At 48.9% G+C, this 27,427-nt stretch overlaps 10 protein-coding genes and 3 non-coding genes across 13 annotated transcripts; 5 read left to right on the forward strand and 8 right to left on the reverse strand.

Annotated features, from left to right (window-relative positions):
• Nucleotides 1-457: 457 nt before the first annotated feature.
• On the forward strand, nucleotides 458-4,402 carry FPRO_13850 (uncharacterized protein; the record flags this gene model as incomplete). Its single annotated transcript, XM_031218811.1, has 1 exon — nucleotides 458-4,402. One exon carries the CDS (start codon nucleotides 458-460, stop codon nucleotides 4,400-4,402), a length of 3,945 nt encoding a protein of 1,314 aa, XP_031084632.1.
• A 158-nt stretch (nucleotides 4,403-4,560) lies between these two features.
• On the reverse strand, nucleotides 4,561-5,793 carry FPRO_13851 (uncharacterized protein; the record flags this gene model as incomplete). The annotated part of the gene is made up of 4 exons (XM_031218812.1): nucleotides 4,561-4,960; nucleotides 5,010-5,395; nucleotides 5,441-5,508; nucleotides 5,553-5,793. 4 exons carry the CDS (start codon nucleotides 5,791-5,793, stop codon nucleotides 4,561-4,563), a joined length of 1,095 nt encoding a protein of 364 aa, XP_031084633.1.
• Nucleotides 5,794-6,116: 323 nt separating this feature from the next.
• FPRO_13852 (uncharacterized protein) lies at nucleotides 6,117-6,467 on the forward strand (the record flags this gene model as incomplete). Its single annotated transcript, XM_031218813.1, has 1 exon — nucleotides 6,117-6,467. One exon carries the CDS (start codon nucleotides 6,117-6,119, stop codon nucleotides 6,465-6,467), a length of 351 nt encoding a protein of 116 aa, XP_031084634.1.
• Nucleotides 6,468-7,290: 823 nt separating this feature from the next.
• tRNA lies at nucleotides 7,291-7,362 on the forward strand. The gene has a single exon. It is a non-coding gene; the product is annotated as a tRNA-Pro (tRNA).
• A 1,187-nt stretch (nucleotides 7,363-8,549) lies between these two features.
• On the reverse strand, nucleotides 8,550-10,192 carry FPRO_13853 (uncharacterized protein; the record flags this gene model as incomplete). Its single annotated transcript, XM_031218814.1, has 2 exons — nucleotides 8,550-9,808; nucleotides 9,853-10,192. 2 exons carry the CDS (start codon nucleotides 10,190-10,192, stop codon nucleotides 8,550-8,552), a joined length of 1,599 nt encoding a protein of 532 aa, XP_031084635.1.
• Nucleotides 10,193-11,876: 1,684 nt separating this feature from the next.
• Nucleotides 11,877-11,992, reverse strand: rrna27. Its single transcript, XR_004093488.1, has one exon. It is a non-coding gene; the product is annotated as a ribosomal RNA (ribosomal RNA).
• Nucleotides 11,993-12,468: 476 nt separating this feature from the next.
• On the reverse strand, nucleotides 12,469-13,426 carry FPRO_13854 (uncharacterized protein; the record flags this gene model as incomplete). The annotated part of the gene is made up of 3 exons (XM_031218816.1): nucleotides 12,469-12,483; nucleotides 12,604-13,216; nucleotides 13,320-13,426. 3 exons carry the CDS (start codon nucleotides 13,424-13,426, stop codon nucleotides 12,469-12,471), a joined length of 735 nt encoding a protein of 244 aa, XP_031084636.1.
• Nucleotides 13,427-14,118: 692 nt separating this feature from the next.
• On the reverse strand, nucleotides 14,119-14,883 carry FPRO_13855 (uncharacterized protein; the record flags this gene model as incomplete). Its single annotated transcript, XM_031218817.1, has 1 exon — nucleotides 14,119-14,883. One exon carries the CDS (start codon nucleotides 14,881-14,883, stop codon nucleotides 14,119-14,121), a length of 765 nt encoding a protein of 254 aa, XP_031084637.1.
• Nucleotides 14,884-16,696: 1,813 nt separating this feature from the next.
• FPRO_13856 (putative pectin lyase precursor) lies at nucleotides 16,697-17,886 on the forward strand (the record flags this gene model as incomplete). The annotated part of the gene is made up of 2 exons (XM_031218818.1): nucleotides 16,697-17,416; nucleotides 17,473-17,886. The coding sequence occupies 2 exons, from the start codon at nucleotides 16,697-16,699 to the stop codon at nucleotides 17,884-17,886; spliced, it is 1,134 nt and encodes a 377-aa protein (XP_031084638.1).
• Nucleotides 17,887-18,222: 336 nt separating this feature from the next.
• On the reverse strand, nucleotides 18,223-20,357 carry FPRO_13857 (uncharacterized protein; the record flags this gene model as incomplete). The annotated part of the gene is made up of 2 exons (XM_031218819.1): nucleotides 18,223-20,217; nucleotides 20,265-20,357. The coding sequence occupies 2 exons, from the start codon at nucleotides 20,355-20,357 to the stop codon at nucleotides 18,223-18,225; spliced, it is 2,088 nt and encodes a 695-aa protein (XP_031084639.1).
• A 623-nt stretch (nucleotides 20,358-20,980) lies between these two features.
• Nucleotides 20,981-22,923, reverse strand: FPRO_13858 (uncharacterized protein; the record flags this gene model as incomplete). The annotated part of the gene is made up of 9 exons (XM_031218820.1): nucleotides 20,981-21,073; nucleotides 21,123-21,208; nucleotides 21,264-21,309; nucleotides 21,356-21,896; nucleotides 21,944-22,205; nucleotides 22,253-22,408; nucleotides 22,455-22,524; nucleotides 22,572-22,776; nucleotides 22,829-22,923. The coding sequence occupies 9 exons, from the start codon at nucleotides 22,921-22,923 to the stop codon at nucleotides 20,981-20,983; spliced, it is 1,554 nt and encodes a 517-aa protein (XP_031084640.1).
• Nucleotides 22,924-24,160: 1,237 nt separating this feature from the next.
• FPRO_13859 (uncharacterized protein) lies at nucleotides 24,161-26,264 on the reverse strand (the record flags this gene model as incomplete). Its single annotated transcript, XM_031218821.1, has 2 exons — nucleotides 24,161-25,168; nucleotides 25,230-26,264. 2 exons carry the CDS (start codon nucleotides 26,262-26,264, stop codon nucleotides 24,161-24,163), a joined length of 2,043 nt encoding a protein of 680 aa, XP_031084641.1.
• A 376-nt stretch (nucleotides 26,265-26,640) lies between these two features.
• On the forward strand, nucleotides 26,641-26,731 carry tRNA. The gene is given in 2 exon segments: nucleotides 26,641-26,676; nucleotides 26,696-26,731. It is a non-coding gene; the product is annotated as a tRNA-Pro (tRNA).
• Nucleotides 26,732-27,427: the final 696 nt, after the last annotated feature.

The raw sequence follows: 27,427 nt of genomic DNA on the forward strand, positions 1-27,427 counted from the left end.
CATATGAAACAATGAGCCCTGTGTGAATCTATGAGTTGCTTGTACACCGCCGCTGACCATTCCCCTCATACCACTGTTCGGGGTTGTGAAGTCCAAAGCATGTCGTGCGGTGCCTGTCTGCCTGATAAGTAAATCCAAAGCTCGCGCTTCAGGGCACCGAGCTTTTCTCCATCTCGATTCCTCGTTGATTCGTCCCTTTGTTCCTCGATCAATGGAACGTCCAATCCTGTTTTTTTCGCTATATGACGCATAACCCTCGGCTAGAAGCTGTCATTGGGTAAGCAAAGGGTTCACAAACGGTATGCCTTGCGACACTCCACAACCTTGGCCCCCAAATCCTCAGGATTACAGGGTGTTAATCTCTCAACCCTGTGAAATCTAAAGCAGGTAGTATATATGGTATTGGGTGACAATCCACTGTTCTCGGGATATTTCCAACTTTAATTAAGGTTACCCGATGTCTTTCCCGACACTAAACCTTAGGCCCAAGAGTCCGCACGCTCAGCTAGAGGGAGAATCTGCTAAAGAACCATCGATGGGCAACACTGCAGGAGAGCAGCCAGCCATTCATCCGCATAGAACAACCCAGCCACCGTTTTGGCTGAGGAAATCCGCACTGCTCATATTTGCCCTCGTCTTCGCAATCCTTGCTGCATCGCTCATCGCCCTCAAATGCGTTTCCGATTCTAAAGACGGCTTCCCTCTCAACTTCTCCTCCAGCGAATACTCTTGGACGTACGGTCCGACAGCTGTCCTCATAATCGTCTTGAGCTTCTGGAGACGAGTCGACTACTATTATAAGGCTGCCCAACCGTGGAGGGAACTTCAATCTGGGCCTGTACTCGGTTCCAGGTCGCTTCTGCTGGACTATGTGTCACCGTTTCAACTCCAGAGTGTATACCGGGCATTCAAGTTTCGTCACTACCGTGTTTTCGCAACTATCATATCATTCTTTCTCCTCAAAAGTATCATCCTTGTTTCGACTACTTTATTCGTGGTTCAGCATCCGTCGCATGCTGAACCAGTGGATATCACATACGAGAATACTTTCGACGCTGCCAGTACTTGGACCTCCTTCCATTTATCGCCATTTAACAGGGTGAGCCAACTCTTTCTGAGTTACACGGAGGATGAGTGGTTTACTGGCGGCTCGGACAAGCCTATCTACGCATACGTGTCTCGTCTCCGAGGCGATATAGCGCGTGATTATGCATGGAATACCAAAGGTGGAATCGTGACCCAGAGATTCAAATCAACAGCACCGTCAATCAACCTTACATCGCTCACAGCCCCAGTCGACCTATTTGTTCCAGTTGTTACCTGCGAAGATGCAACGTTAACTATAGATCCTCCTACCGTTCAAGGTTCATACTACAGGTGGAACTCTTCCACGTGCTCGACAGGAAAAGAAAGCAATTTCATATGTCCTGACCTAAGGCTTTCTCACAAGAATACAAGCATGTGCGGTAGCCAGCCCTGGGCATATACGCTTCACCGCGTAAACTGTTCCGAAGTCAGGCTTTCGGACCAAAGTAGTCCGGATGATTCAAATTCGCAAAACGATTTGGAGGCCGTTGATTTGCGATACGCCATCACAGTTGCGCACCACAACATTCCCTCCATGGTCCAGCCCGCAAACGTTACAGAGTCTATCAAACTGAGCAATCATTCAGCAATCCTCTGCAAGATCGGTTACAAAATGGTTTCGGTCACCGCGGCTCAGGGCATTCTCTCGCACAATGTGACTCTGACCCCAGCCGCCGGATATGGAGAAGGGAGACCGTTGCGCAACTTGACGAACTCTTCTCTGTCCGAGATGCTTATGACAGACCTTGAAGTGGCGTCTTCTACTTTTTCCTACGTCAAGGATGTCCCCGTCATAACTGTCGAGTTTAACAAGAGGGCCCGCGATTGGACTGCCAGCCAAGCACTATTCCAGTTGATGGCTGTCAAATTGGGAGACAAGTTCAGACCTGATATTCTTTCTGTGCCATCAACGCTGAAGAAGCTGTCGGTGGAGATCCTGGAGGGACTTCTGAATGAGGTTGCTCGTCAGTCACTGCTCGTGGACAAAGCTACAAACAGTACAGGTGATGGTCGCGTAAGCAGCCCAAGGCTCCAAACGAACAATGTCACAGTATGGATCATGGTTTCAGGCTTTTTAGCCTTGTCGATCATCTCCTTGCTCTTAATGTTTGGATCTTCTACACGTTGTTGGATCTCTGCCATGAGTGGCTCTATTGCTGGACATGCCGCTGTATTGGCCAACAATGCTTCACTGCAGAAGATCCTCGAGGGTTCCGGTGAATTGAGCGAAAAGCGCTTGACTGAAGATATAGGAGGCCTGAACTTCGCCATGACTAGCGCCAGTGGTGACGTTCGGATAAGTGAGACAGGAAAAGAGAGTCTTTCCGAGGACCGAGAACGTCAGACAAACAAGGCCAAGCCCTGGACACCTATAGCTGGGACATTGTACTTCGCAACTGCTACAATCGCGATCCCCATACTTGCTATTGGCGCACTTGAGCTACTTCAACAACTCTCTAGTCAAAGACAAGGCCTTTTCGACGTGAACAAAACAGACTCCTCCACCATTTCAATTACACGAATGGCCACCACAGCGATATTCTTTCTCATATCAACCATGGTCAATAGTCTTGACTTTATCATAGCGACTTTTGCCCCGTACAGTGTTCTTCGATCAGGAAGCGCTCCTTCAGAAACAAGTATCTTATTCCACTTGCTATCCGTCTCACCGTTCCTGATAGTATTTAAATCCCTGCGGGCTCGTCAGCCAGGACCAGCGTCTTCCAACATTTCATCGCTTTTAGGCAGCCTCCTCACAATCGTGTCCTCGGGTCTCTGGACACTCACAGGGCCTGTGAATGTTGAGAGATCGACGACAGCAATGGTGGGGAATTGGCGTACATCGTGGTCTGCCATCAGCCAGGATGACTCAGGTGCCGCAAAAACACTGAACCTCATTCGGCACGGCGGTGCAAACTCCTCGGTTGCAATTTGGCAAGACTTAGTATTACCAAGCGCCAGCCTTGCACCCGATATTTCTATGCCTGATACGGTCTCCCAATCCTCCAGCTACAGTTATGCCGTCGGGGCGTTGCGGCCCTTTCTCAACTGTACTATGGTCCCAACAGAGAGTCTTGTAATGAATCCTTGGGTCAAGACGTATTACTACGCCCTCGACGGATCTCTGAGCGGGCACTCCCATGAGAAAACCATATGGGCCAACTTCACCGCTCCGGTCGGTTGCAAAGGTCAGGATGTCAACGGGAAGTCTTATGTATCTTTCAATACGAGTGTGAAGATTGCGGACGAAGGAAAAACCAATTACAGTAGGTGGGTTGGTAGTTACTTGGATCTCAACCTGACCGTTAGTGACCCCGGTGCTGCTTGTCCCTCCATCGGCATCTTCTTTGGAAACATGGGAGGCAATGATACCTCGGCATGGAATATGACAGCATTGACTTGCAATCAAGGTATTGACCAAGTTTCACTCAATATCACGTTCAAGGGCGACCCAGCGCTTGGGAAAATCGATGAGAAGCACCCCCCAGAGCTAGCGCGAAATCAAACTTGGAAATGGGTAAACAGTACCTCAGGGTCATCGGCGCTGAACTACAAACTGAAGAAATTCCTCGATACCCACCTGAAGCTTTATCCAACTCACAACGCCAGCACCGAGAAGCCATTTGACTGTGATCCGTTCTTCAATCACTTAATCTACGGCCCGAAGGCGGTAAAGAAAGAAGAACTTATCGGGCCTCGGAATGTGAGCAATTTGATCGACGCAGTGGAGAAGGGCTACAGCGAGTACATGAGATATGTCATTGATCTCAACTTCCGAGCCGACAAAAAGACCCCCCGTGATGAGCTTGTCAGTGCTCTAGCGTCTCCATCTCCAGCTAGGGAGGCAATGTCACCCAACACAGAGATAAATGGAACAATGCGTCAAGTCATCACTCGCTTTGCCATAAACCCAACTTCTAAAACCATTCTTCAAGTTCTACTGGCTGTCATAGCAGTTCTGAGCCTGGCAGGCTATCTCCTTGTCAAGATTCGCGGTACACTTCCACGCGATCCTTGCAGTATCGCAAGCACGATGGCATTTCTGGCTGGATCTCAGCTATGCGATCGAGATTCGGGTATCATACCGCAGGGAGCTGAATATATGGCTGATGGACAGTTGAAGAAGGCTTTTGATGGCTGGGTGTTTAGTCTTGGGTGGTGGCAGAAAGGCGAGGCTTCGGTGGAGTCAGAAGAGCGGAGTGATGATGCGAGAACATCAGGAGAAACAGATTCTCCGAATGAGACACGGGAGGAGAAAAAGACTCTTGGAAGATTTGGGATCGATGTCGGGCGCGCGATTGTTTCCAAGTTCTAGTGGGAAACAAAATACGGGTGTTCGGATACTAGGAACCCATACCATTCTTGTGTGGACAATGAACTGAATCTTGTAATCTTCATATACAAATGCTAATGACATAAATTTCAGGTCGCTTCTATATATACAGCGCAGAACAAAACTCAATTGGTATCACTTCAAACATTGCTTCGTCTCATCGCCTCGGGTATCTCAGTAATGACTTGCTCAACATCCGTCTTGACATAAATCTGTCTTCCAGCCTCACTTCCCTGTCCACTATGCATGCTTCCCTCACCACCAACTATCTGACTTCTAAGTGCAATCTCATCATCAAACCGTAGTCTGTTTCCTTTCCCTCCATTGGAGATTGTTGGGAAACTTGATCTGCTTTTGCTACCGCCTTTGCGGCGCAGATATCGCAAGAATGACTTGAAGCTGGGGAGGCATGCTGATACGATGCCCATTGAGGGCTCGACCGAGGACCATATAGCTACGGTGCCCATGGCCCATGTGTTGTCGGCGGCTTTGGCGAAGACGTCTAGATAGTATACGCGTACAGCACTGGCTATGCAGACTCTGTGTACTGTTAGTCAAATTCTTCGGACAACCAGTCGTTGCGACTTACAAGCCTCCAAGCGCCAAGATACCAAACACAGCTCCCTTCTTCTCTCTGCTCATCTGAAGCTTGAGTACCTCCGGAACTGGGATCAACAGCACAATGACGTTGGTGAACAGGTTGATAATGGCCAGAATGACAAAGAATTGGCCAACATCAATGCATGTTCCCTCGGTACCTTTGAATTGTGTCCAGTAGTGGCTTATAGGCGTACAGCCAAGTATCATGGTGAACAGGAATATCACTGGATATGATGCCACCAGGAAGGTACCAAACCAAAAGGCGATCTTGAAGGAGAAGCCGCCTCGACTGAATAATCGTCGGTAGAAGAGGAGAATCGAGACTTTTGTTGTAAAGACGGATATTGCAAAGAAGTAAGTATATATGTATGAGAGCTAACAAGATTAGTATAAGTATTTCAATGCATGGTGCTTACGAACCTTGGAGACCTCAACCATTTGATCTATTGTGAGCGCCCAGACATGTTTACCTGCGCCAGCTTGGCCAACTAGAAATATTAGTAATTATCAATTAAAGGACCAATTGACTTACCAACTACCACCATGGCCCCAGTAGCAGCCACAAAGACCCACGATATAATAATGGCATAGTCATCAAGACTCAGCCCATAAACCTGCTGCGTACGAATCACAATGCGACCAGCCAAAAATAAAGCAGAGATGAGCAACAAGGTAAGAACAACAGCAGCATTCTTAGCCTCGCTATTAGCCGAGAGATCTATCCCCTCAGGCGGCGGGCCAAAGATGGCAACTACCAAAGGATCAACATCCATTGCACAAAACAAAAGCTAGAAAAACACTACCACTTAAACTCCCCAGGCCTTGAGAATGGGTGAGACATGGGGGCCTTTTTAACAACCGCGGCTATGCAAATCATTATACATATTCTAAGCAGGATGAACCTCGTGATTAGCGGTGGGACATATTCGTTGCATTGCTCCATATTATACAGCGGGCTCGGCTACCATTATCAGGGGGTCAACTCGTCCGAAACGAGGGCGGGTCCTGTCAGGGGATATTTTTTGAACCTCGTGTTGCGAATGAGGGTCTTGGTAACTATTTAAGTTTCGGATTATGCATAGTTTTAGGAAATGTGATGACGACGTCACCGTTTTTATTCTGGAGATTCCGCCTCTTTTTGTTCAAGGTTGAGGCTATTCATGGCAAGGTTGAAGGACATCACCGTCGAAAATCAGGTGGTGCCGGTATTACCGTCTTGTCCTCGAATTGCCGTGGTTTCATCTTGACTACCCCTAGCACAGCTACATTGGGAAACTCCAACGCGCGCCTGACTCGAGTATTTTCTCAACGTTACATTCGCGACCTTGCGTACAACGGCGCTGCAGTTCTTATCAACCAGAACCCCAATCAACATCCCTGTCTCGGCAACGTGGCTTTTGTCATTATATCCACAGTTGGATTGAGATTCTGCACCTTCTCTTCTTGAAACAGACAAGTCTTAGCTGTGAAAAGGTATGGAGTTCGTCGCAATTGCCGCGGTGATAAACTGGGGTTTGCTGCCGGTATCCCGCAGAGCCTACCCACACAAGGATGTTGAACATGGTGGGCCAATCGGTAGACGGCATTTCGTGACTGATAACGGGCTTCAAACCATTCGAGTTAAAGATCGACGCCAAGAATAAAGACCTTAATAGAGTTTGTCTCATCTTGGCGGGAGGCGCGCTCCCCGAAAGTATATGCAAGAGATATTAACGTTGAGTGCGACCGTGGCAGAGCAGCACCGCATTAGGCTATTCGTGACGCCTGATCTACGCTATAATGTCTAGATCTATAACTTTGTGCTTAAGCGAAGGTTAATCGGGAAGGTGCTTTTGTGTGTGATTCTGAACTGGAGGGGTATATATGCTGCTTTCAGGTTTGAGGAAGTCATCAGGTGATGAGAGTTGTTTATGGGAGATGTGATCGGTGACTAAAAGAGTGGTCCGAATGGTAACTGCCGTGTGATCTTTGGCATATGCGTGCAGCTTTTGTGATAGATGACTCGCGATAGAGGATGCATATGATGTCGTGTTGACCCTGATAGCGACAGACAGATCTTGGCATGCCGCTTGATCCAGGGCTCGGGAAGCCGCGGGTGATGTGTTTCGGCGGGAACGAGACTTAACGAGTAGCGAGATTCGGTCTCAGGGCTGTGTCTGGCGTGGGGGGAGGGCGAGCCATGGTGGGTGATGTTGTTGATGTGAGGATAGTAAAATTTGTCACATATATATAATAAATTTTGTGAAAAGTTATTAATCATCACTAAAATCGGCTTCATGGTCTAGAGGTATGATTCTCGCTTTGGGTGCGAGAGGTCCCGGGTTCAATCCCCGGTGGAGCCCGTTCTTTTTCGTGATGTCGCGAATTGTTTTTTGTCTCCTTTTGAGCTGCAGTTCCTTTTGGACAATGATGTCCTTTTTTCCCCTTCTATGTCTCCTTTTACAATTTCAGTGTGGTTCATTGGCGTATCTGTAGGAAATTGAAGGAGTCATCACAAGGGGGTCTACTTCTCTGCTGATAACAAAGGATCTTCTGTATGCACACGAATCAGTTATCATTCACTGGGCAAGACCGGTCACGTAGCCTTAGTATGCGTTTTGGCAAGTCGCCTGATTGGATCAATCCTGAGTTCAGCATTTGACTTTGGGGGGAGGGCCAGTAAGAGTGACTTTCAGCGGCGGGAACTTCACCAAACAAGCATGCAAGATGTATTATTCACCTCTTGCAGACATGCTTTGAACAAAGATATCGTTAGCCCGACAAAGATAATCCTCTCATTAACTTAGACTCAAGGGGACAAGCTTTGTGCGTTGCTAGGTATTAAAGAATGGCTTCTCACTTTCCTGACCCGATTGCCATTCCATCAATTCCTAAGTTAGAACTCGTTCTCCCAGACGCATATTAATTTTCCCAAAATTTCCCTTGAAGTCTCTCTCAATATTTCTCGTAATTATCCCACGCCACTCAGACCATGGCTTAACCGCCGGGCTGCACAGACAGCTATACAACTTCATCCAACGCACCACAACGACGAGGACGTTTCACCCTTGTGCAGCCACCAAAGTCTCTCAGAGAATGGACAGAACGGAGGGGCGAGGCGGTGCTTCATGATAAAAAGTCTAGACGGTTCGCTTGATCGTCTGGGTCATTGAAAGAATCGCCATAGGGCATGTCTGAAGAGAATGCTGAGCTTGGATATTAGCATTTATTGATACTCTATTGGTAAGTCGAGAAACACGTCTCAGGGAGTACGATTACTTATAGCTATTCAGAGAGCAGTGCGGAAGATGGTCATGCTGGGCGGATGGGGTGAAGATCACACTGGCCTCCAACCAGCATCGCCTTGATTTCATGGATGTTGAACAATACGAAGGACCGAAAACACGATGTACGACCAAACAATGGGTTGCAGTATTACAGATTATCAATTTTGGAGTGGTATAATGATAAATACAACGCTTTCCCAACCATTCCCGTTAAACCAGTATTCCAATCTGTCCCTGTCCCTCGTTTCCAAATCATGATTTCCCTAAAACATAAACCCATGAATCCTCATCGTACAGAACGTAAAGAAAATTGCGCTGATGAAAAGAAAAATCATAGCCAGCGCCGAAACAACCCTTGATCGTCCATCACACTGCTTCTGCGTAATCAATCCACCCTCCTCCAAAGAGGCGAGCTTTCTCTCTAACCCAGCCTGATACTCAATCTCTTCATCCCTCTGCGCATAAACATACGACACAACACTCTCATCAGTGAAATGATCAGAAGGCTTAGCATCCCTATCCAGCACAAAAATCTCTTCCTCCAAAAACTTTTTGACACCCTCCTTCCAAGGCGTCTTCTTGATAAACAGATTGATCATCTCCGTACAGCCCATGATAGCATTCCTCGCGCCGATCATCTCATTGAACGTCGTAACATCCCTCGGCGCAGGGTCTTGTTCACCGTCTTTATCATCGTAGTGAGAATGGCGATCGCCGTCTTGGTCGTTGTACGTGTGGAAGCAAAGAATAGAGCCCCAGTCGCCGTAGGTGTCGGGCTTGAAGCGGATGTAGCCCGCGGTGTCGCGCTCAATCAGATCGGAGGGGTTACGCAGACGGCGCTGCGTGTGGCCTAAAGCGTAGGAGTCGGAGATCATATGAAGACAAATACCGAAAGCGCGTTTGCGGATGTCGGCGTCTTTGTATTTTGGTGTTGTGGCGAGGATTAGATCGCGGAGGGTGTTGGATTTCGAGGGGACGGTGTCTTTGGTGAAGAACCCGGGTATAACATCGTCGAGAGTGTCGTCTTCGGAAATACCTTGATCACCGCATGCAAGCTTATACATGACCTCCATCCACGTAAGAATATTCTTGCGCGTCTTCTGCGGTTTCTCTCCCATCACTGAACCCATGCCGTGAAAGAACTGAAGATCTCCCATGTGCGATCGTTTGGTCATGCATTTCTCATCGCCAAATTTGAAGGCATTTAGCCACTCGACGCCTAAGCCGAACATGCGATTGTCTTCGGTGACGTCCTCGAAGAGTAGACAGGATGGATCGTCGTTCCAGACTACGCCGCGAAAGTATTCCCATTGTTTGTCGTTGATGTTGTTGTAGACTGTTCCGCGGGGGAATGTCATGTCGGACTCGATAAAGGCTGCCACGACGATGCTTTCGTGAACGGGGAATTTTATATCCATTTTCGTGGGGAACGAGACGCCGACGCCGATGTCGTAGTTTGCTCGGATGTCATCGTTCTTGGTGACCATAGACTTTTTCGAATCCATGCGAATCGTTACATTCGCTAATCTGTCAGCGCACTCTCGGCAACAAAGGCTCTGCACATACCAGTCAAAGGACTCCCCCGCTCTTGGACATCCGTAACATCAATCTCAAAGACCCTCGAGCAATCCTTCACCTTGACGTGGTTCTTGGAAAGCGGCATAGCAGGACACTCAAACTCGAGCGTAAAATTCCTCCAACCCTGTCCATATCTCGCTTCGTACGTGACCCATGCTTTTGAACCTCCCCAGCTCGGTTGGGCGAGGTAGATGGTCTGTTGAGTGCCTGCTTCGATCACATTGAGGGGCTGACGTAATGGCCAGTCTCCGCTCTCGAGGCCGGAGTCTTCGAGGAGGAGATCCTCTGAGGATTCGTTGTTTATTCGGACGTGGCAGGAAAAGTCCATCGAAATATCTCTGCAGTTGATGTAAGGGTACTGTGGTGAGGTGAGAGGAGGTGGAATGGGAGTGAGAGCGTTTGGTGATGGAGGCACAATTGAGTGACGATTGTGTAGGCGAACTTGAGATCGTGATGCAAACCTTGGCGATCGACGATGACGTCGTTCTTTTTAGACGCGTCTGACGTGAAAGCCTGTAGCGGGGCATTTACTCCTAGCGAATCAGAGTGACTCGGAGTGACGCGGGGCACAGGTCGATGCCTCAGCCCTGAAGATCTACGGCACCTTAAGCATCGGTATCGTTCAATATCAACTCACTGCAAAAGGGTTATCTTTCAGCAAAACCTCTTTGTCCAATTTATGCACAACTTATTTTCATATCAAATCAGGGGCAAAAATAGAGAAATACTGTTCTATATTCTGAGCTTCAGGCCGCACCATGGCTTCTGTGACGATTGCTTTGCCTGTATTTTAAGGTCGGTGCAGGGTAACGACAGCAAACAAAGATCCCTGCGCTCAGTCAGCGCGGCGCAAGATTAATCCGGGCATCTCCCCAGCGTGACGCTGTCCTCTGAGTCAACTTGACTTGGGAGACGTACGCATTCGTCAACCATGGCAGCTCATCAGCAACAGGCTCACAAGACGAGTATCACAATGCGACAACACCACTTCCCAAGCCCAGGCTTAATGCCATCGAATCAGCCACCGGCGCGCGACCGGTTGAAACGCCCTCCGCATATCATACACGACGAGGCCTGAATGATCGAGCGATGCCCGAGACACTCCTCTACAACCTAACCCGCGTCCGACCAATAACGTTTGCTCCACTTCCCGTTGCTGCTTCTCACCTGGGCATCTTGCGCCATCAGGCGAATCGCCCGCCGGCCCTTAGCATTGCAGGATGGAGCTTTCAGCGCGGACGACTGTCGGACGGATCTGAACAAGCCAGTCGCTGACTGGTTGCTGCCAGTATGCGCAAATGCACCGACGGCAGCAGAGTCATAGGCGCGACAGGTTCCTTTTAACACCACTATGAGCTGTCCTACGACCCTGTCGTGGGGCCGGAGCTCAGTGCGGTCGGTATGAGCCAGCGTGCTATCGTACTAAGCAACATTGTAGATCAAGACATTTTACGATACGTGGAGCTAACATCCTCACCCATTGAAGCGTCTGGTCCCGACCTTGATCGCGCTCCTTATTACTACCATTGCCATAACCCCTTCGGCCGAATGCACTTGCGACCGCCCTCCTCCAACACCGAATCCATGAGATGCACCAATAACACCAGCTCACACGCTTGGGATGAGAGCGCAGCGCTGTCTGCCAACTCTCTCATGCTTTGGTTGAGCTATGCCGCCAATCTGCACCCAACTGTCACAGTCATTCAACAGACGAGAGCTTTCGCACTCACGGGTTTAGTCTTGCTGTAGTAGCTTCAGTCAGGCATTCGAACCGTGACTATACCATCCTTGAACACTCCCCCGATTGACTGATATCCGTGACTACCTTGTTACCACCTGCTACATCATGTTCTTAATTCATCTCCAACCTTCCCTAACACCAGGTCTATCTCATAATACCCAAGTTCGACTGTCTCTTCAATCGTGACAGAATCCCCACAATCGACCCTCGCCGTTCCACTCTGGTCCACCAAAAAGTATAGCGCCTCTTTCACTTATCGAGAAGGGCAAAAAACATACAACAGCGGGGATTCGCTGGTCGTCACCGACCCAACTACTAATCCGCCGGTTAGTGGCTTGACTATGGGAGAGCGGACGGGATCCCGTATTTTCCACTACCTTTGGTCGTATGTGCTAGATGATAGAAACATTGGCGACTATGTAGATGCATTGTAGGCGCTGTTTAATAATCCGTGATGATGTGAAGGCTACGGTATCGGTCCGTGGGACAGCTCGCTCAATCGTACCAAGACTCTCACCAAGATGGAGTGATCGCAACTTAACGAATTGATAGATCATAAGGTTTTCGGTTGTCTCTCTTAGTAACCATCCATTCCACGCATTATCCCATGCATGGCTAGTCCAGACTATTAGACGATGCCCGTCTGCTGGAGGGGAATAATATAGCGACTACGAGGCTACTACTGAACTACATTCCCCATCCAGGCAAGGCGGTGTGTACCGCATACCGGGACCAGTATCGGTTGCTGAATGGTTGAGTGACGGAGCTCGCGAATGCAGCAATGAGATCAAGGCGATTGCCCATTAGATAATTGCGCAAGAAAACATCATGTCAAAATAAACTCAGCAAAAGGTATCCTAAGCTCAGCTAAAGATATCCTAAATTTATACTAAGTTGCCTAAGTTTTAACATCGATCAAGTTTCTCCCCCAATCTAGTTGCTACAATCCGCCCAACTTCCTTCAACGACGGTGCCCCAATCATCTCCAGCACACTAACCTGTAATCTAAATACTTGACCAAACCAGCGCCGCAGTTCAATCGCGGTAAGTGAGTCAATCCCCATCTCGGATAGTTTGAGGTTAGGATCAACAGGTGCATCTGGCCTGAGAAGAAACTCGTTGACCTTTTTCCCGATCTCCATGGATACAAAGTCAATAGACTCTTCTTTTGCTAGTGTTGCAATGGCCTCTCCCTCACTGACGCCCTGGAGGAAGATCTTGAGTAGACTACCCTCGCCTTGCCTTTGAGATACAGCTCCAGTTGGAAGGTTGTGATATGCGCCCATTCGCCGATCACGGCGCCAATTGGTAGGATTCTTGGGGTCGTCGAGGTGAAGATCAGATCTCAAGCCCACAACAATATGCCCATTGTTCTTCCATGGCGACAGCTCACCTGACAAGAGATCTTCGAAACCATCGCTGGTAGAGATCCGGCCGCTTGGTGTCGAGATAAACAGTGAAGCCTCTACATTTTCGAGGAACTCCCTTTCTCTCACGAAGTGGAGGCCCTGGAGTTTAATGCTGCGAAGTGCTGACGGATTCTCTGCCACGTATCCGATGTCTTCGACACCACATATTGAGAGTACAGATGCGGGAAGACCGAGAGAGTGTCTGTATTGGCTGACAAGAGAAGCACGGAATGCGATCCAGAGGTTTCATGGTTGGCCGAGGGTGAAACTTCATCCATCTTCGGAGAATATGACTCGAGGATGACCTGGGTCCTTGAAAGTCAAACTCGTAGGAAGTGCGATTGGCCATCATGATATCTGTGCCTCCAGTGGTAGCGTATACTCCTCCCTGGAGGGACTCCTTGGTGTTCATGATCAACCAATCGTCTCCGAAAGTACCGATGTAGCAGCCGATCTGCTTTCCACGGAAACTAGTCTCTCCTGCATCATCAAGACATTCTTAACTAGACGGCAAGGCCTGCACTAGATGGCGTCTGATTCGGCGAGTTTCTACTCCGCCCAGTGCTGTCCGTCCTGCAGTGGAACATTATATGGCCAGTGCTGATGATGTTCAAGGAGTACAGGTTATGCTAGTGAGCAGCCACTAAGATCTAAGGTCAGTGTAGACCAATAAACGCTAGTACCTAGGGCACTTCTCCCGAGTCTTGTTGAACAACATGAAATCGAGCGACATTAGGTCTAGAGCATGCAGCCATGGGGCATCGTGTCTCTTTTCTATTGGACTTGGGGTTGGCTAATCTTGAGGCATCGCACAAGACTCTTACAACAGGTTTCTATGAAACGCTCTCGTTATCGTACACGTTCATCCCCAAGCTCAGCTTGCTGAACGGCAATCGAGTTGGTGCATTGTGTTATCGTGCCTGTTTATGAATGCATAAAGACACAGCAGCTATACCGCCCGAGACACTCTCTTCCCATTCGAAGACGAGACATGTTTCTGTAGCAGGTGGAGAGCGTGCGCGTATTCTTTCAGGGCATGTGATTATACAGAGTAGGTGATACAGCTCATACATGTCGATTGTTGAGATAACAGCCCGTCACTCACTAGCCTCTGTCCGCAATTGCACCTCCGCCACGCGGTTTGGAGGCCCTAAACACAAACATCATAGCGACAACACTCGTCTCAACCTCCTCGAACCCAGCCTCCAAGGCCTCGACCAGTACATTCGGATCATCCTCCCAATTGTCAAATCCACCTCGTCTGTTGCAGTACCCAAGCAAATAAGCGGCAGCTCTCCCAAGTGGTTCCTCACTCTTCACCCTGTATCCCTCCCCAGTCTTCTCCCACTGCTTCCCCAGCACCGTGCAACCAGTTAGAACACCGTCGTTGGTCAGGAGACCTTTGATATTGGCGATGGCGTTTGCTTTGCTGGCTGTTGGCTGCGACAAGTGATGTAGGACGAGGAAGAGAGAAGCGGACGTGAACTTTTGGCCTTGAAGAGACTCTGGCAATGGCAGTACGGCATCAGCCTGAACACAGTCAACCTGTGCTTCTGGGTACTTTGATAGAACACGTCGTCTTGCTGTTGCAAGAGCATGCTGGCTCAAGTCTACCAACGTCAGTTGCTGTTCTTTCGGGTCGCGGCTGGTGTCCTTGATCGCTCGTATGGGGAAATAACCGGTTCCAACGCCAATATCAACATGTCTCGTTGAGAAGTTGTTAGAGAAGAGAGGACGAAGATTGTTCTTGGAAGAACAGCGCCAGATCAGCGGGACGGAGATGCGATGGATTAGAATGTCGTAAAAGGGCAGGAAGAATGGTGTGCACCATGACACAGCTGAACTTGCAGTACGCTGGATAACTGGCATTGTAGCTAACGATGGGATGGATCTATAGGATGTTGTACGGTGTCTGTGAAATGCGGCCTGTCTGAAATACTTGGGCTGGTAAACTTTCATTCTTCCAAGTGAGATGATCGTACGAGCTTTGACTTCCGGAGAAGACTAGCCTCGTCATATTCCAGGCCGAGACATGAACACTGCAGATTTCGAATCCTGCGCTTCCTGTCGTGGCTTGGACAGAGATCGTCGAGGCGGTCTGGGCATCCCGGATCATCTGGATTACACGACATGCCTCTAGAGCAAGAGATCGGAATCGCGGAAGCAGTGTGACAAGCCCCATGGTCACATGCATCGCTATAAGAGTGCTGAGTGCAAAGAGATACCCAAGATCCTCACGGCGGCAGGTTTTGCACAAAGTTGGATGGGTTGGACAACAGAAGAGGATGTGCTATACGAGCGCCGACGAGAGGGAAACACAAACACGTCTTGTCGTCGGGTTGGACAGTATATTGTGGCTTTCGGTGTTGAGAGACCTGGTGCATCTAGCTTTTGGGCATAAATGCATTGCTGTGTGTCCTGCTGCTCGATTGACTCTGGGCCCAAGCCGGCATACAACGTGAGACATATGGCCTCTTCTCTTATCATTAAATTTTGCCGGTAAAAGCATTCTGGCCGTTGATCATTCCGCCATCTTCACTTTGGTCAGATACTGGGAGAGCCACATCCCGGGCTTCGTAATATGTATCCACCGCGCTGATCATAATTACCATCCGATAGATTAGATTGCGCAGCATCCTTTTCGCACCAATGCGTGTGTTTGAGGCTGAGAGAAGGATATATCCGGATTAATTCCAAGGCTCGTCTCCCTTTGCCGCTCATCAATGGAGTATACGCGTATTAATTTCGGCATCAAGAGGAACTGCATCGACCTTACTGTAAGCTGCGCGACCGACAAATGCCTTGGGCAACTGTCGCAAAGAGCAGTAGTAGTCTTCAGTGAAAATCGTCTCAGCTCCTGCACACTTGGTCCACGACTCATTCAAGTCAGTGATATAAAGCATCGAGAGTCATGAGCTGATTTCTTCTTCTTAAGTGAAACCAATAGCCTTATTTGACCCAGGTTTCATCGTATTTCGCTCCCAGGATAAGCATAACCCTATCCCGTGGTGCGTAAACAAATGCCCGTGCTGGCGAACCTCCTACTGGCCCACTGTTGTAAGCAGGATGCGCCTCCGCCTTCACCAACCTCAATCCTTACTGAAAAGATTCATGGCGAAGTGTAAAAAACAGCCATGAAATGCGGCTCAAGTCGATTGTTCTAGTAAAATATAGCTCAATATTCTCAGACAGTCTTACAATTGGATCATCGTCACTTCTGTCAAGACTTGGCATCAAGCTAAAGAAGCTTGATCCCTCCGTTTCAACTCACATCATTGAAACACGCTCCCCACAAAAGACTAACCCTTTAATCCCAAGCTCAACCATGTCACCAAGTTTCACATTCCCAAAATACTGCCGACGTTCCACGGAATAAAACAGCGACGCCAAAAGTCCGCCAATAATGACCTCCACCTACTCTTGGCGTCGTCGGGATGCTAACAGCTAGGTCGCGATACGGCCTGTCTCAAGTTTCAAGTTGACAAAACAGGTCCATTTCTTTCTGGAAGATTTCTTGGAGGACATATTCTCCGCCGCTTACGGTAACACCTGCGAGAGAAGGAGCTGGCTGAGATAAATACACCAATGCCTTCCCACTAACTCACCTCTCTATTCCATTTTCTGCTCTTCATTCGTTCGTTTCTTGTTTTATCTTTTCCACATTCTTTTGTTTCTCTTCACCATGAAGTCTCTCTCTCTTCTCTCCGTGGCCGTCGCCGCGCTGGTCTCCAACGTTTCCGCCGCCGGCGTAACCGGCACCCCCGAGGGATTCGCCTCCGAAGTCACAGGCGGCGGTAGTGCCGAGGGAGCGTACCCCAAGTCAACCGATGAGCTGGTCTCTATGCTTGGCGACTCTACCACGCGCGTCATCCTGCTCGACCAGGAGTTCGACTTCACCGGTACCGAGGGCACTGCGTCCGAGCAGGGCTGTGCGCCCTGGGGTACGGGCTCGGGCTGCCAGACGGCTATCAACAAGGATGATTGGTGTAACAACTATCAGCCTGATGCCCCCAAGGTCGATGTTAGCTACGATAAGGCGGGCTTGAACCCGATCATCGTCAATTCGGATAAGTCGATTGTTGGTGTTGGTGCGAATGGTGTTATCAAGGGCAAGGGTCTTTACATCAAGGGAACCAAGAATATTATTATTCAGAACATCCATATTACTGAACTGAACCCTCAGTATGTTTGGGGCGGAGACGCCATTACCCTTGATGGAGCTGATCTTGTTTGGATTGATCACGTCACAACCTCCAACATCGGCCGACAGCACATCGTCCTTGGCACCAACGCTGATAACCGAGTCTCTATCACCAACAACCACATCAACGGCGAGAGCCAGTGGTCTGCTACTTGTGACGGACACCAGTACTGGTCCATGTACTTCACCGGTTCCAGCGACGTAAGTCCCAAGCCCTAGCCATCCCTGATCTTCCCATTTATACTGACAATCACCAGATGATCACCATGAAGAACAACTACATCACCAAGACCTCCGGCCGCGCCCCCAAGGTCGCCGGAAATACCGTCCTCCACGCCGTCAACAACTACTGGTCCGACAACTCCGGCCACGCCTTCGAGACCAGCGACCAAGCCAAGATTCTCGCCGAGGGCAACCTCTTCCAGGACGTCAAGGCCGCTATCGAGGAGGGATCTACCGGTGCCATCTTTGCCAGCCCTGATGCCTCCGCCAACGCTGCTTGCTCCAGCGGTGTTGGCCACGTCTGCGAGGTTAACCAGTATGACAACTCTGGTTCTCTGTCAGGCACCGATTCTAGCTTCTTCAGCTCTTTCGGTGGAAAGGGTGCCGAGGCTAAGCCTGTTTCTTCCGTCACTGGCCTTGCTGCTAGTGCTGGTTTCGGAACCATCTAAGTGACAGTGGCTTTGACGAGGTATTGATGACCTCTGGAATCACTGGGGAATAGTGGGGACATTACTTTCGAAGCATATAATCTTGAACTTTCGGGCTTATATTGGCCGGAGTATATAGAAACATGAGTTAATATAGAGACTTCAGTTTCAACACGTTTAAGCTCAACAGTGATCCCTAAGACCATGGTATAAATGCTACCCAGTCTCGTGGCGAGGCCGTAGAAACAGAATATTGCGCATTTTGGAAAGCCAGGCTTCAACACATTCCTACATAAAGACTGGTGAATAGTAAGAAGAAGTTTTAATGTCAATTTCGAGTTCTGATTCTGGCTATCACTATCCAAACAACGACCGCAAGTTATTCTCCTCCATGACATCAATCCAATGCACACTCACAGCACCCGTCTTCTCCTTATCATACTCATTCCAAATCGTCTGCACCAACGTCTTCGCCACAACAATCGGTCTCGGCGGCAGCAGCGCCTCCAACGCATCAAGCCTCCGAACTATAAAACATCTCGCCTCAACAATCTTCATCCGCGACTCCGTAGCAGTAGAAGTAGACAGTCGCTCAATATCTTCGTCTGCTTGGATGAGCTGTCCGATGTAATCTGATAACCCACAATGCTCAGTGCTTCCGAGGTCAAAAGGTGTCGGTGTCGCAAGAGGGCCTTGTGTTTCGGGGCTGGAGGTTGTATTGGAGGGTTCGAAGCGTAGACCGGTGCTGGCGGTGATGCAGAGCAGGGGTTGAGTCATCTTACTACCTGAGTCTGCGGGGAGTTGTTCGATGAGTTTTGTGAGACGGAGACTTAGTGGTGTGATGCATTCTTCCCATGGGATGTGAGCATCTGCTGGACCGGAGAGATTATCAGGTAACCTCAGAAGCACCAGCTCTGGAAAAGTTTGGTAGATATGGATAAGGCCAGCGAGGCGATACGCTTCAGCGACATTGACTAGGTGACGACATGGTGTTTTCTGGTCTCCCGTCTCGGTATTCGCAGGCGCCGACTCAAAGTCCAAACCTAGAAGCTTTTCTTCCAACGTTTTGGCTTCTTCAATCATATTTAGCGCAGTAGCGTGATCGCGTGTCGCAAAAGGTCCAGGGTGTTTGACGTGATATCTGTAATTACGACAGAGTCTCAACGTCTGCGTCAGAAGTCGTGATACTGTATTCGAAACACCCGTCCAAGGATGCGGCATGTCGTCGACGACTGGTTCGGTTGGTACAGCTGTTGGATATTCGTCGGCGCTGATATCCTCGACTTCTTCAGCCTCGTATGTTATATATGGATTCGTATCTGAGACGACGGAGAGTAGTAGCTCGCAGTACGTCCAGCTTTTGTTGAAGATGTTTAGTAACTTCCGCTCTTCCTCCGACAGGCGCCGTTTTTGTTTGTTTATCCGGTGAAGAAGAGCTTTTGCTTCTCTGAGAAACGGTATGCCTAATTGGGTTGCGTTCAGCCAACATATGCTAGTGCCTATACAGAACAACCCGTAAATTAGACCCATAGGCACGGTGTCCAGATTCGGTGATGCTTTGACAACGCGCAGTTCCGCCTCGATGACATCAGTAGCATTCTTCATCATGGTGATAGAAGTCTTTTTCATATGCGGCATCTTGGATGAGAGATACGCTGATGACATGCTCTGCAAACTGGTCGATACAGCTTCCGAAGTTGACCATAAAGTTGTTGCTAGCATGCGATTCGAGTTTGTCGGTGAGTCATACTGCGACCACAAAGAGCAGATATCGCGAAACCAGTATTCAACGAGTTGAGTTGGGAGATCTGTTATTGGTGGAGGAACGAATAATGTCGAGAAATTCTGATGAACTGGGAATAGAGCGAGGTCGGTGCTCGTATCAGAAAAGCTATCAAATGTCGGTGTTGTTAGATCCAGCGCGTCATGCGTCCATTCAAACTCTGGCATCGGAAGACCTTCGACGGGAAGATCGAGGGGCAATTGAGATATGAAGTCATCTGTTGGACTCATTTCAGATTCGACGAGCTGAGCATCGTGCTGGGTCTCCAAAGGCTGTGTGTTCAACATAAATTCGCCAAAAACTCCTTGATTCGCATCGTTGGAGCTATAGACTGAACCAGCGGTGGTGAAGGATGCAGTAGATGTAGTGTCTAGTTGTCGTTTTGGCGGTCTACCTCGGCGCTTCTTGGTACCGCAGGTTTGCTTTGGTGATGTTCGGAATTTGTGGTCGGCGAGTTCCGCTGGTTTTTCATGCTTGGTAGACCATCTCAAACCGCGTTGATACCCTCCACACTGAACGCCTCGCGATATACAAACCTGGCATTCTGGCTTTGCTTCATCGCATTTCAGCTATTCCTTATCAGTCGCGCTCATCCGCCGTCCGGAAATCGACTTACGTGTTTGGTCCGGCATGTCAAGCATCCGGATCTCGATCTGACGGGGAGCTTCCGTTTGGCGGTGGACCTGGCGCTTGATTCTGGCTCCTCCATGGTGAGTTTATACAGGGTGTGAGCAAGTTTATGGGGTTGTTTGAGATGAGAAAAAACGTGCTCAGGCGATTGATGATAAGAATTGAAGTGAAAGTGAACTGGGCTTCCCCGCAGAAGTTAAGAGGGCACGGTGATAAGATTGGTTTAGCGGGAGCCGCGGAATTGGTAAGCTAAATTGTGATTTGTTGGAGACGGCTTTACAACTCCGCATGGCCGAGAGGTTACGTCGTATTGAAGACGGTTTAGGTGTTGGTAGGGCTCGGTAGTTGATCACTGACACTACAGTATAAGATCTTGAGTTGTCACAGTCGGATTGAGTCACTGTTGAGATGACATGGCTCCGGTACAGTTCCGAGGAGGGCAAAGCTGTGGATAACATTGTGTTAGTCAGTGGCGATAAGCAGATTCGCTAGGCCTTGCGGAGCGATCCGCTGAGAGGGCTGGAATTTGATAAACCAATGAAAGACAGTGCACTTCCGCTAACCCCAACTCGACAGCTTTCGGCACAAGATGCATATGCTGCCGATTACAGGAGATGGCTGATTGGGAGCAATTTCATCACAAAGATTCATTCAAGTCATTAAATGGAAGCTATATAAAGCCCGTTATGATACTGTACATCACTACGTTGAGCTCTCGACCTTCTTTTCTTCCCTCGCCAACTCATCCGTGGCTTCGGCAATGTCAGGTCTTTCTCCAAGAATCACATCCAGATCCTGTCACAATGATCAGCTATACTCCCAGAAAGCATGAAATGAAACTTACCGGACCCTGGAATGTCTTCCTTCCGTACAAGACCCAGTATCCTGTCAGGAAAATGGCAAAGATGCCAATGACAGCCGAAACGTAATCTGAACCCGTCGTCAGCTCATGATCGAGAGAACAAGGGGGAAGAGGGGGATGTACTCATCAAGCTAGCGTCGACTGGTAGAACGGGCGGGAAACAGAAGAACTAGAAAAGTGTTAGCTTGGCAGTGTTGATGGAGAGGATGACCTACAATTGATGTGATGAAGACGTAAAGAACGGCAACGTAATTGATGATCAGGCCTCGAACCTTTCCAAACCTCCAAGGCGTATCTGCACTCTGGAACCTCGTCAAAGTATCTCTCCCTCGAATTATAAGTGTCGCAACCGGAATGGCATAGGACATGTTCAACAGGATCGTACAGCTCGAAATAAACGCATTGAACGCAACCGTCGGTCCGAGGTACAACAACCCGAAGATCGCATTAAACACCCAGGTAAGAACAATAGTTCTAATAGGCACTTCCCATCTAGGATGGATGTGGCTGAAGTACTCGTGATACAGAGTGCCTTTATCACGAGCCATCGCGTATAGGAGTCGAGAGGCGCTGGTAATCGAGCCGTTGGTCCCATGGATGAAGCAGATTGCTAGCATGAGCGTGAGGAACGTGGTGCCCGCACGGCTGACAGTTGCTTGGAGGATCAGTTCGACGATAGGCATGCCGGTCGATGTTGCGACGATTCCGGAGAGGTCGGTGAGGCAGAAGAGCATGACGAGGATGAAGATTGTACCACTGCCGCTCCGTTAGCTTACAGTTATTTGAGTCGGTGTTTGACTTACGTAGTTCCCCCCACGCCAACAGCGTATACCATCGCCAAAGGCGCATCCCGTGACGGCGTCGGCATCTCCTCCGTCATGTGAAGCACAGCATCGTATCCGATAAGTGACAGCGCAGACTGCAAAAGACCCAAGATCCACGCAATCCCGTCGTTCCAGCCTGTTTCATTCGCAAATGTCGCAAAGACGAATTCGGGGTCGGTTTTGTCCGATGTCGATAGAAGGACGACGCTGGCGACGAAAACACTGAGAATGGACCAGTACACTACAAAGTCAGTTGGAACTCGCAGAGAGGGGATTCGGCATGCTCACGGGCGAGATTGTTCCAGGCACCCAGGATTCGGTTGCCGAAGGTCATGGAGAGAGTCCCGAATGTGAGGACGGCCATGAAGATTAGGTATGTCTTCCACGCTGCTACGACGTAGTTTCCGTTGGATGCTACGACGCATGCTGCCGAGATGAATTGTGCTACAAATGTCAATTTTCGTAGTCTTGGCCATGCAGAATCACAAACCTGCGAAGAAACCCTCAGTCGTCACGAGGGTCAGCCATCCAAAAATATTGATGTAACCAACCGCAAAACTCTGCTCTCGTCAACACTCTCCCAGAAATCGCACATCACCAAACTCACCATGACCTTCCTCCACTTCTCAGAAGTCAATGCCCACTGGAAATGATATTGCCCACCAGCAGTCGGCCAAATCGCCGCCAACTCACCCAAACTAGCCGCCAGCGCGAAATTACACAACACACAGAAGATAAAGCCATACAAGAATGCAACAGATCCACCAGAAGGAAGAACGATAGATAGACTTCCTGCTAGACAGATCCAAGTACTGGACTTCACATCAGAACGAGGTTTGGGCAGAGAAGTTGGGAGAGACACACTTGAGAATGGCAAAGGTCATGGCTACCATGGTGATCTTCGATAGGCGAGGCCGAAGATGGCCTTCGCCTTGGACATTATGTGTATGTTCTGTCATTGCGATGTTCTGATGAGAGCTATTCACTTGAACATGGCGATCCTGGAGAATGAAGAGCGAGGTGCTCGCCTTGTATATGCCACGAGGCCCAGCTCGTCGGCAAACCTAAAGTTTGCGGGGAAACGCCCCCTTCGCATAACAAAGCTAACGGTTAAACACACGAAGCATCGCTAGGTACTGTATATTGGAAGTAGTATGACGCGGATCTAACGACTTGATAGGTAGAGTTCCGAGGAAGCTACAGGCACATCATCGATACAGCCCCAATGTCAACTCAAAACGTAATACCCCAGATTCTCTTGCGCCCGCAAGCAAGGTGTTCCAGACCCGGCACGATCTCAAATCTTAGTATAGTCCATGAGGCGTTCACAAATTCGGTGATGAAGAAGGAATATCAGACTAAAATTACCGCTTTGAGGTTAGTTTTTTTGGTCGAGCCCCCGCAGTACAGAGTTCCAGCCGTGTGAGTATTGGAAGTCCTGATACTGTGATTCGTGCGATTTGTCACCTATGGGTTTTGATTGGGGGCTTGCTTTTGTCGGAGCGATGTTTGTGGTGGTCGGGGAAGATCGATCGTGGATATCTGAAATGGGCAATTTCTGCCATGATCTGCAAGCAGGTGATGATTTACCTGGTAATAGTTGTCTAGATGAGACACATTCGGTGCTAGAGGATCGGTATCCGGCTTGGTATCTGGGTTATATCCTTGGCTGGATCGTAAATGTCATCGTGGGTGATAAAATCCGGGGTAATGTGGATGTCTCGGTGTTTGCTATGATACGGATAGACAAATACTTGCATATCTCAGGCCCAGAGTTCGTATACTCAATGATTTGCTTGTTTCATCCTCTCGCTGCATCCAATACTGCGCGCTGTATCCCCATATCTCGTCTTATATTCCTTAACGACTACTCCTCGTTTAACAAATATACATTAACTTTCATACCTCTGACACCTCTTGAGATTTGTATCAATATGCTTGAAGGCTTAGTGGTATCGTTACGTATGCCCCATGTTGGAAGAATGGGGGGCCCGTTTTTGCTAACGACTAGTCACCAAAACCTCATGCCCACTTCTGATATCTTCCCCGGGAGCTCTACCAGTATATCCCTTGCGCTAGTAAAATCTTCGGTTAGCAAGCAAGACATGCTATTCAGCTGTCGTCTTAGCTTTGAACCATCCTGGCTGCTCTTATCATCACTATGCTTTGCGTATGAATAACCCCATGCTTCAGATTCTAGACTATACGGATCCTGTAAGTCCCTTCATGCTCAACATACTCTTCACAGGGTATATCTTGTCTACTCCGTGGTCCTCTGTCTGTCAGTGTTCTATGTTCACTGTCAACAGTGTAACACTCGTCGACAAGCCCACATCGCTCAAAGGCACCATGTTCTCCAATCACAGGTCGAAGAACTAAATAGGTATCGGAAACGTAGTCCTTCCCCGAAGGTGAGGAGTGTATCTTACGGGGTTGGATGGTCTCTGTGCCAAGGAGCAGTACGTAGTACAGGCCAAACTGGAGGCCGCTGACATCAAATCCGCGGAACGTAACATAACGCCTATAACTCTCTGTTACATCGTCCTCTCTGCGCAGAACCGGGCGCGACTCGTGATCAATGATTTGTACACGGCCCATATTGCCTTTGATCAGGATATGACCGCGAGTGACTGGTCCTGTGGGATCACTGCTGCCACGAGTGGTCGAGATGTCGATAATCTCTGACTGGGGAGTAAATATGGCAGGCGCATTTGACCAAAATATGCCGCCATCGATTGATGCCCATGAACAACTCGGGGCTCTGTATTGCGGCCTTGGATACTTCGTATTGTATGTGTACCACGCGAGCTGGCGATGAATGTCGCTGTTGTTCCAAATCCCAGCCAGGTATCCAGGATTTCCGAGATGCGACTGTAGCCATTTCGCGATACCGGACAAGGCGGGCAATCGATCATTCGACTTTGTCATATCGCGAGAGGTATAGTGGGTAACGAGGCCTGACCAAAGCTGAAACGGGTCTGGACGAATACCACTTGTATTTACTTTCATATCTCGGCTCAACAGATGTTTTGCGCTGTCAAGGTCCTCTGCAAACTTCGCTTTTCCGTCGTGTCTGATGGCATTAGGAAGCCCATCAGGAAACACCTCACAAGCGCAAAGATGATCGCACTCCCAGAAGACCTGGCTTTTGGCGAAGTGGATTGTTCTTTTCGACATCAGCCACTCTTGATAAACCCATGCACGCTGGGTGATTGTCAGAATCTGATCGAAAGTACGCTGTTACAAAATTAGGGGAATCGCTCACCGTCTGTAGAGGGGAGCGGTTGACTTCCTTCAGGAATAGGTCTTGGTCAGCAAAGATGTCAATGACGTCTCCTCGCACGCTCTTCACGACACATTGGCCGTGCAATCCATGGCGTCTGAAGAACAATCCTCCACTGCTGTCTCGTGACGCTGCCGCGGCAAGGTTGCAATCTGCCTCGGTATACACTCTGTGCATCAGAGCTGCTTCTCTAGCCCAATCTTCCTGATCATTTTGCACGATGCATAGACTATCTATCCAGAGATAACGATATCCTAAGTTTCTCGTTGCAACGACGGCGTCTTGAAATGTTTGCGGTAGATTATAGACGCCGCTATACAGACTTTGCAGATTTTCTTTCGTGGCGCAGATCAGTTGCTTCTTCCCCCAGCAGTGGCTGAGCGTTAGGGAAGGGCTTTTTGGTAAGCTGAAAGCTGTCTCAATGAGCCGTGGCGTGCTTGTTGATTCGGGGTGTCCCAAATCGAGTAGTCGAGTTGGGTACCATAGTCCTGCGACACCAGTCCGTAGACCGCGATCTAGGTGTTTTTGCTTGCATTGACTGATCCAATGTTTCATCAGACCCCAAGCAGTACGCGAGTCGCTCGAAGGACTGTCTCGCAACGACACAGGGCTCGCAATGGAGCCATGGTCAAGATCCAGCTGCACAAGAACCAAGTTGGTTGATTCTCGGAACGGGCCTTCCGAACCTTTCGTTGCAGCATTGAATTCTAAACAGATCCCGACACTTGGAGACTCATGAGAAATAGCGAGCTTTATCCATATCAGGAAAGAATCGAGAGACTCTTCCAAAGGCCAGGCTATGTTCTTCCGAGTTTCGAGATCAAGCTTCTCAAGGTGAGCAGCGACTCCAGGTGGAAGCGCGTCGTGTAGCAATGTACAGACATTGCAGCCTTGTTCAACCGCCTGTATCCAGTCTCGTTGAGTAAGGTGGTGGCTCTTTGAACTGGGGAGGGAGGGATCACGCTTATTAGCGGCCGTCCAGGAAAAGGACTCTCTACATACGTCACACAGGTTCATCTTCAGATGTAGATGAGTTTCAGTGTGATGAAGCAGTGTGTTTCCCAACGTATATAGCTTATTGAAATGAATATTTAATTACAAGAAACTTGTGTCCCTTGGCGTAAGCGTTACATCTGTGATTGACACGTGGTGCCATTAGATTTATGCACTCTAATGGAGAAAACAAATCTAAGACGCATGCTAGACTTTTTATGTAACGAAATGCATGTCTCTGCTAAGCACTAGGACAAAGCGGTTTTGAAAGAGACGAGCGACATAGTTATTATTAAGTCTTGAGTTATTTAGTTTTCTTACTTCTTTCTGTTGCAGTTCATGATTATAATTTTGTGCCACGGAAGCCAGTAATCCACAGCAAGTTCTTCAGAACTTGACCGGTCTGGTGGTCTAGTGGTATGATTCTCGCTTAGGGAAAACCCTACAGCATTGCTTGCGAGAGGTCCCGGGTTCAATCCCCGGCCAGACCCTTTCTTTTGCTCTGCGCACGTCCTCGCGATGTTTGCTTTTTGCTTTAATGTTGTGGAGACGTGTTTTTCTTCTTCTCCAAGGTGGTGGGGTTGGTGGGCCACCTCGGATGGAATTGTTACCCTGCACTCACTCACGGAATGAACTTATTCCATGCTTCTCCTAAGACCTCTGACTATATATGTATTATGATACTCGAGCATCGAATTTTAATATCTTTTCTATCTGATTGGTTTTGTCGCATTTGCGACGTTATTGCTGAACGGCTCCTGTTGAAACGTCCTTCTGTGTCATCGTGACACCGTGATCCCAGACGCTGGATTTGGATGCCATAAGAGAATCAGGAATGAAACAGAACAAGTCTATTGAGTGTCACATATTCAGGAAAGGTGGAGCCCGTGATAGTCTTACAGATGTTGGTTGATCATACACAAATTCGTTGAAACCAGACTTCAAGCGACGTCATTCGCTGAACAAAAGTTATGAAGGGTCCAAGGGACCACGATGGTGCCTGACTCTAGACGGTCATCACTCCCTTGTGATTTGCTGATCTGCCAGGACCACCAGGAACTGACGCACTGATTCCCGAGACGAAATTGTCCGGATCTGTCGAAGGACCCTCTCAGTCTTGATTGCTGGGGCTTTAGGCATGATCAGCAAGCCACAGTATCTCTTCGCGGTAACTTCATACCAGCCCC

Source organism: Fusarium proliferatum (genome assembly GCF_900067095.1).
Source record: "Fusarium proliferatum ET1 genome assembly, contig: FPRO_scaffold008, whole genome shotgun sequence".
NCBI lineage: Eukaryota > Fungi > Ascomycota > Sordariomycetes > Hypocreales > Nectriaceae > Fusarium > Fusarium proliferatum.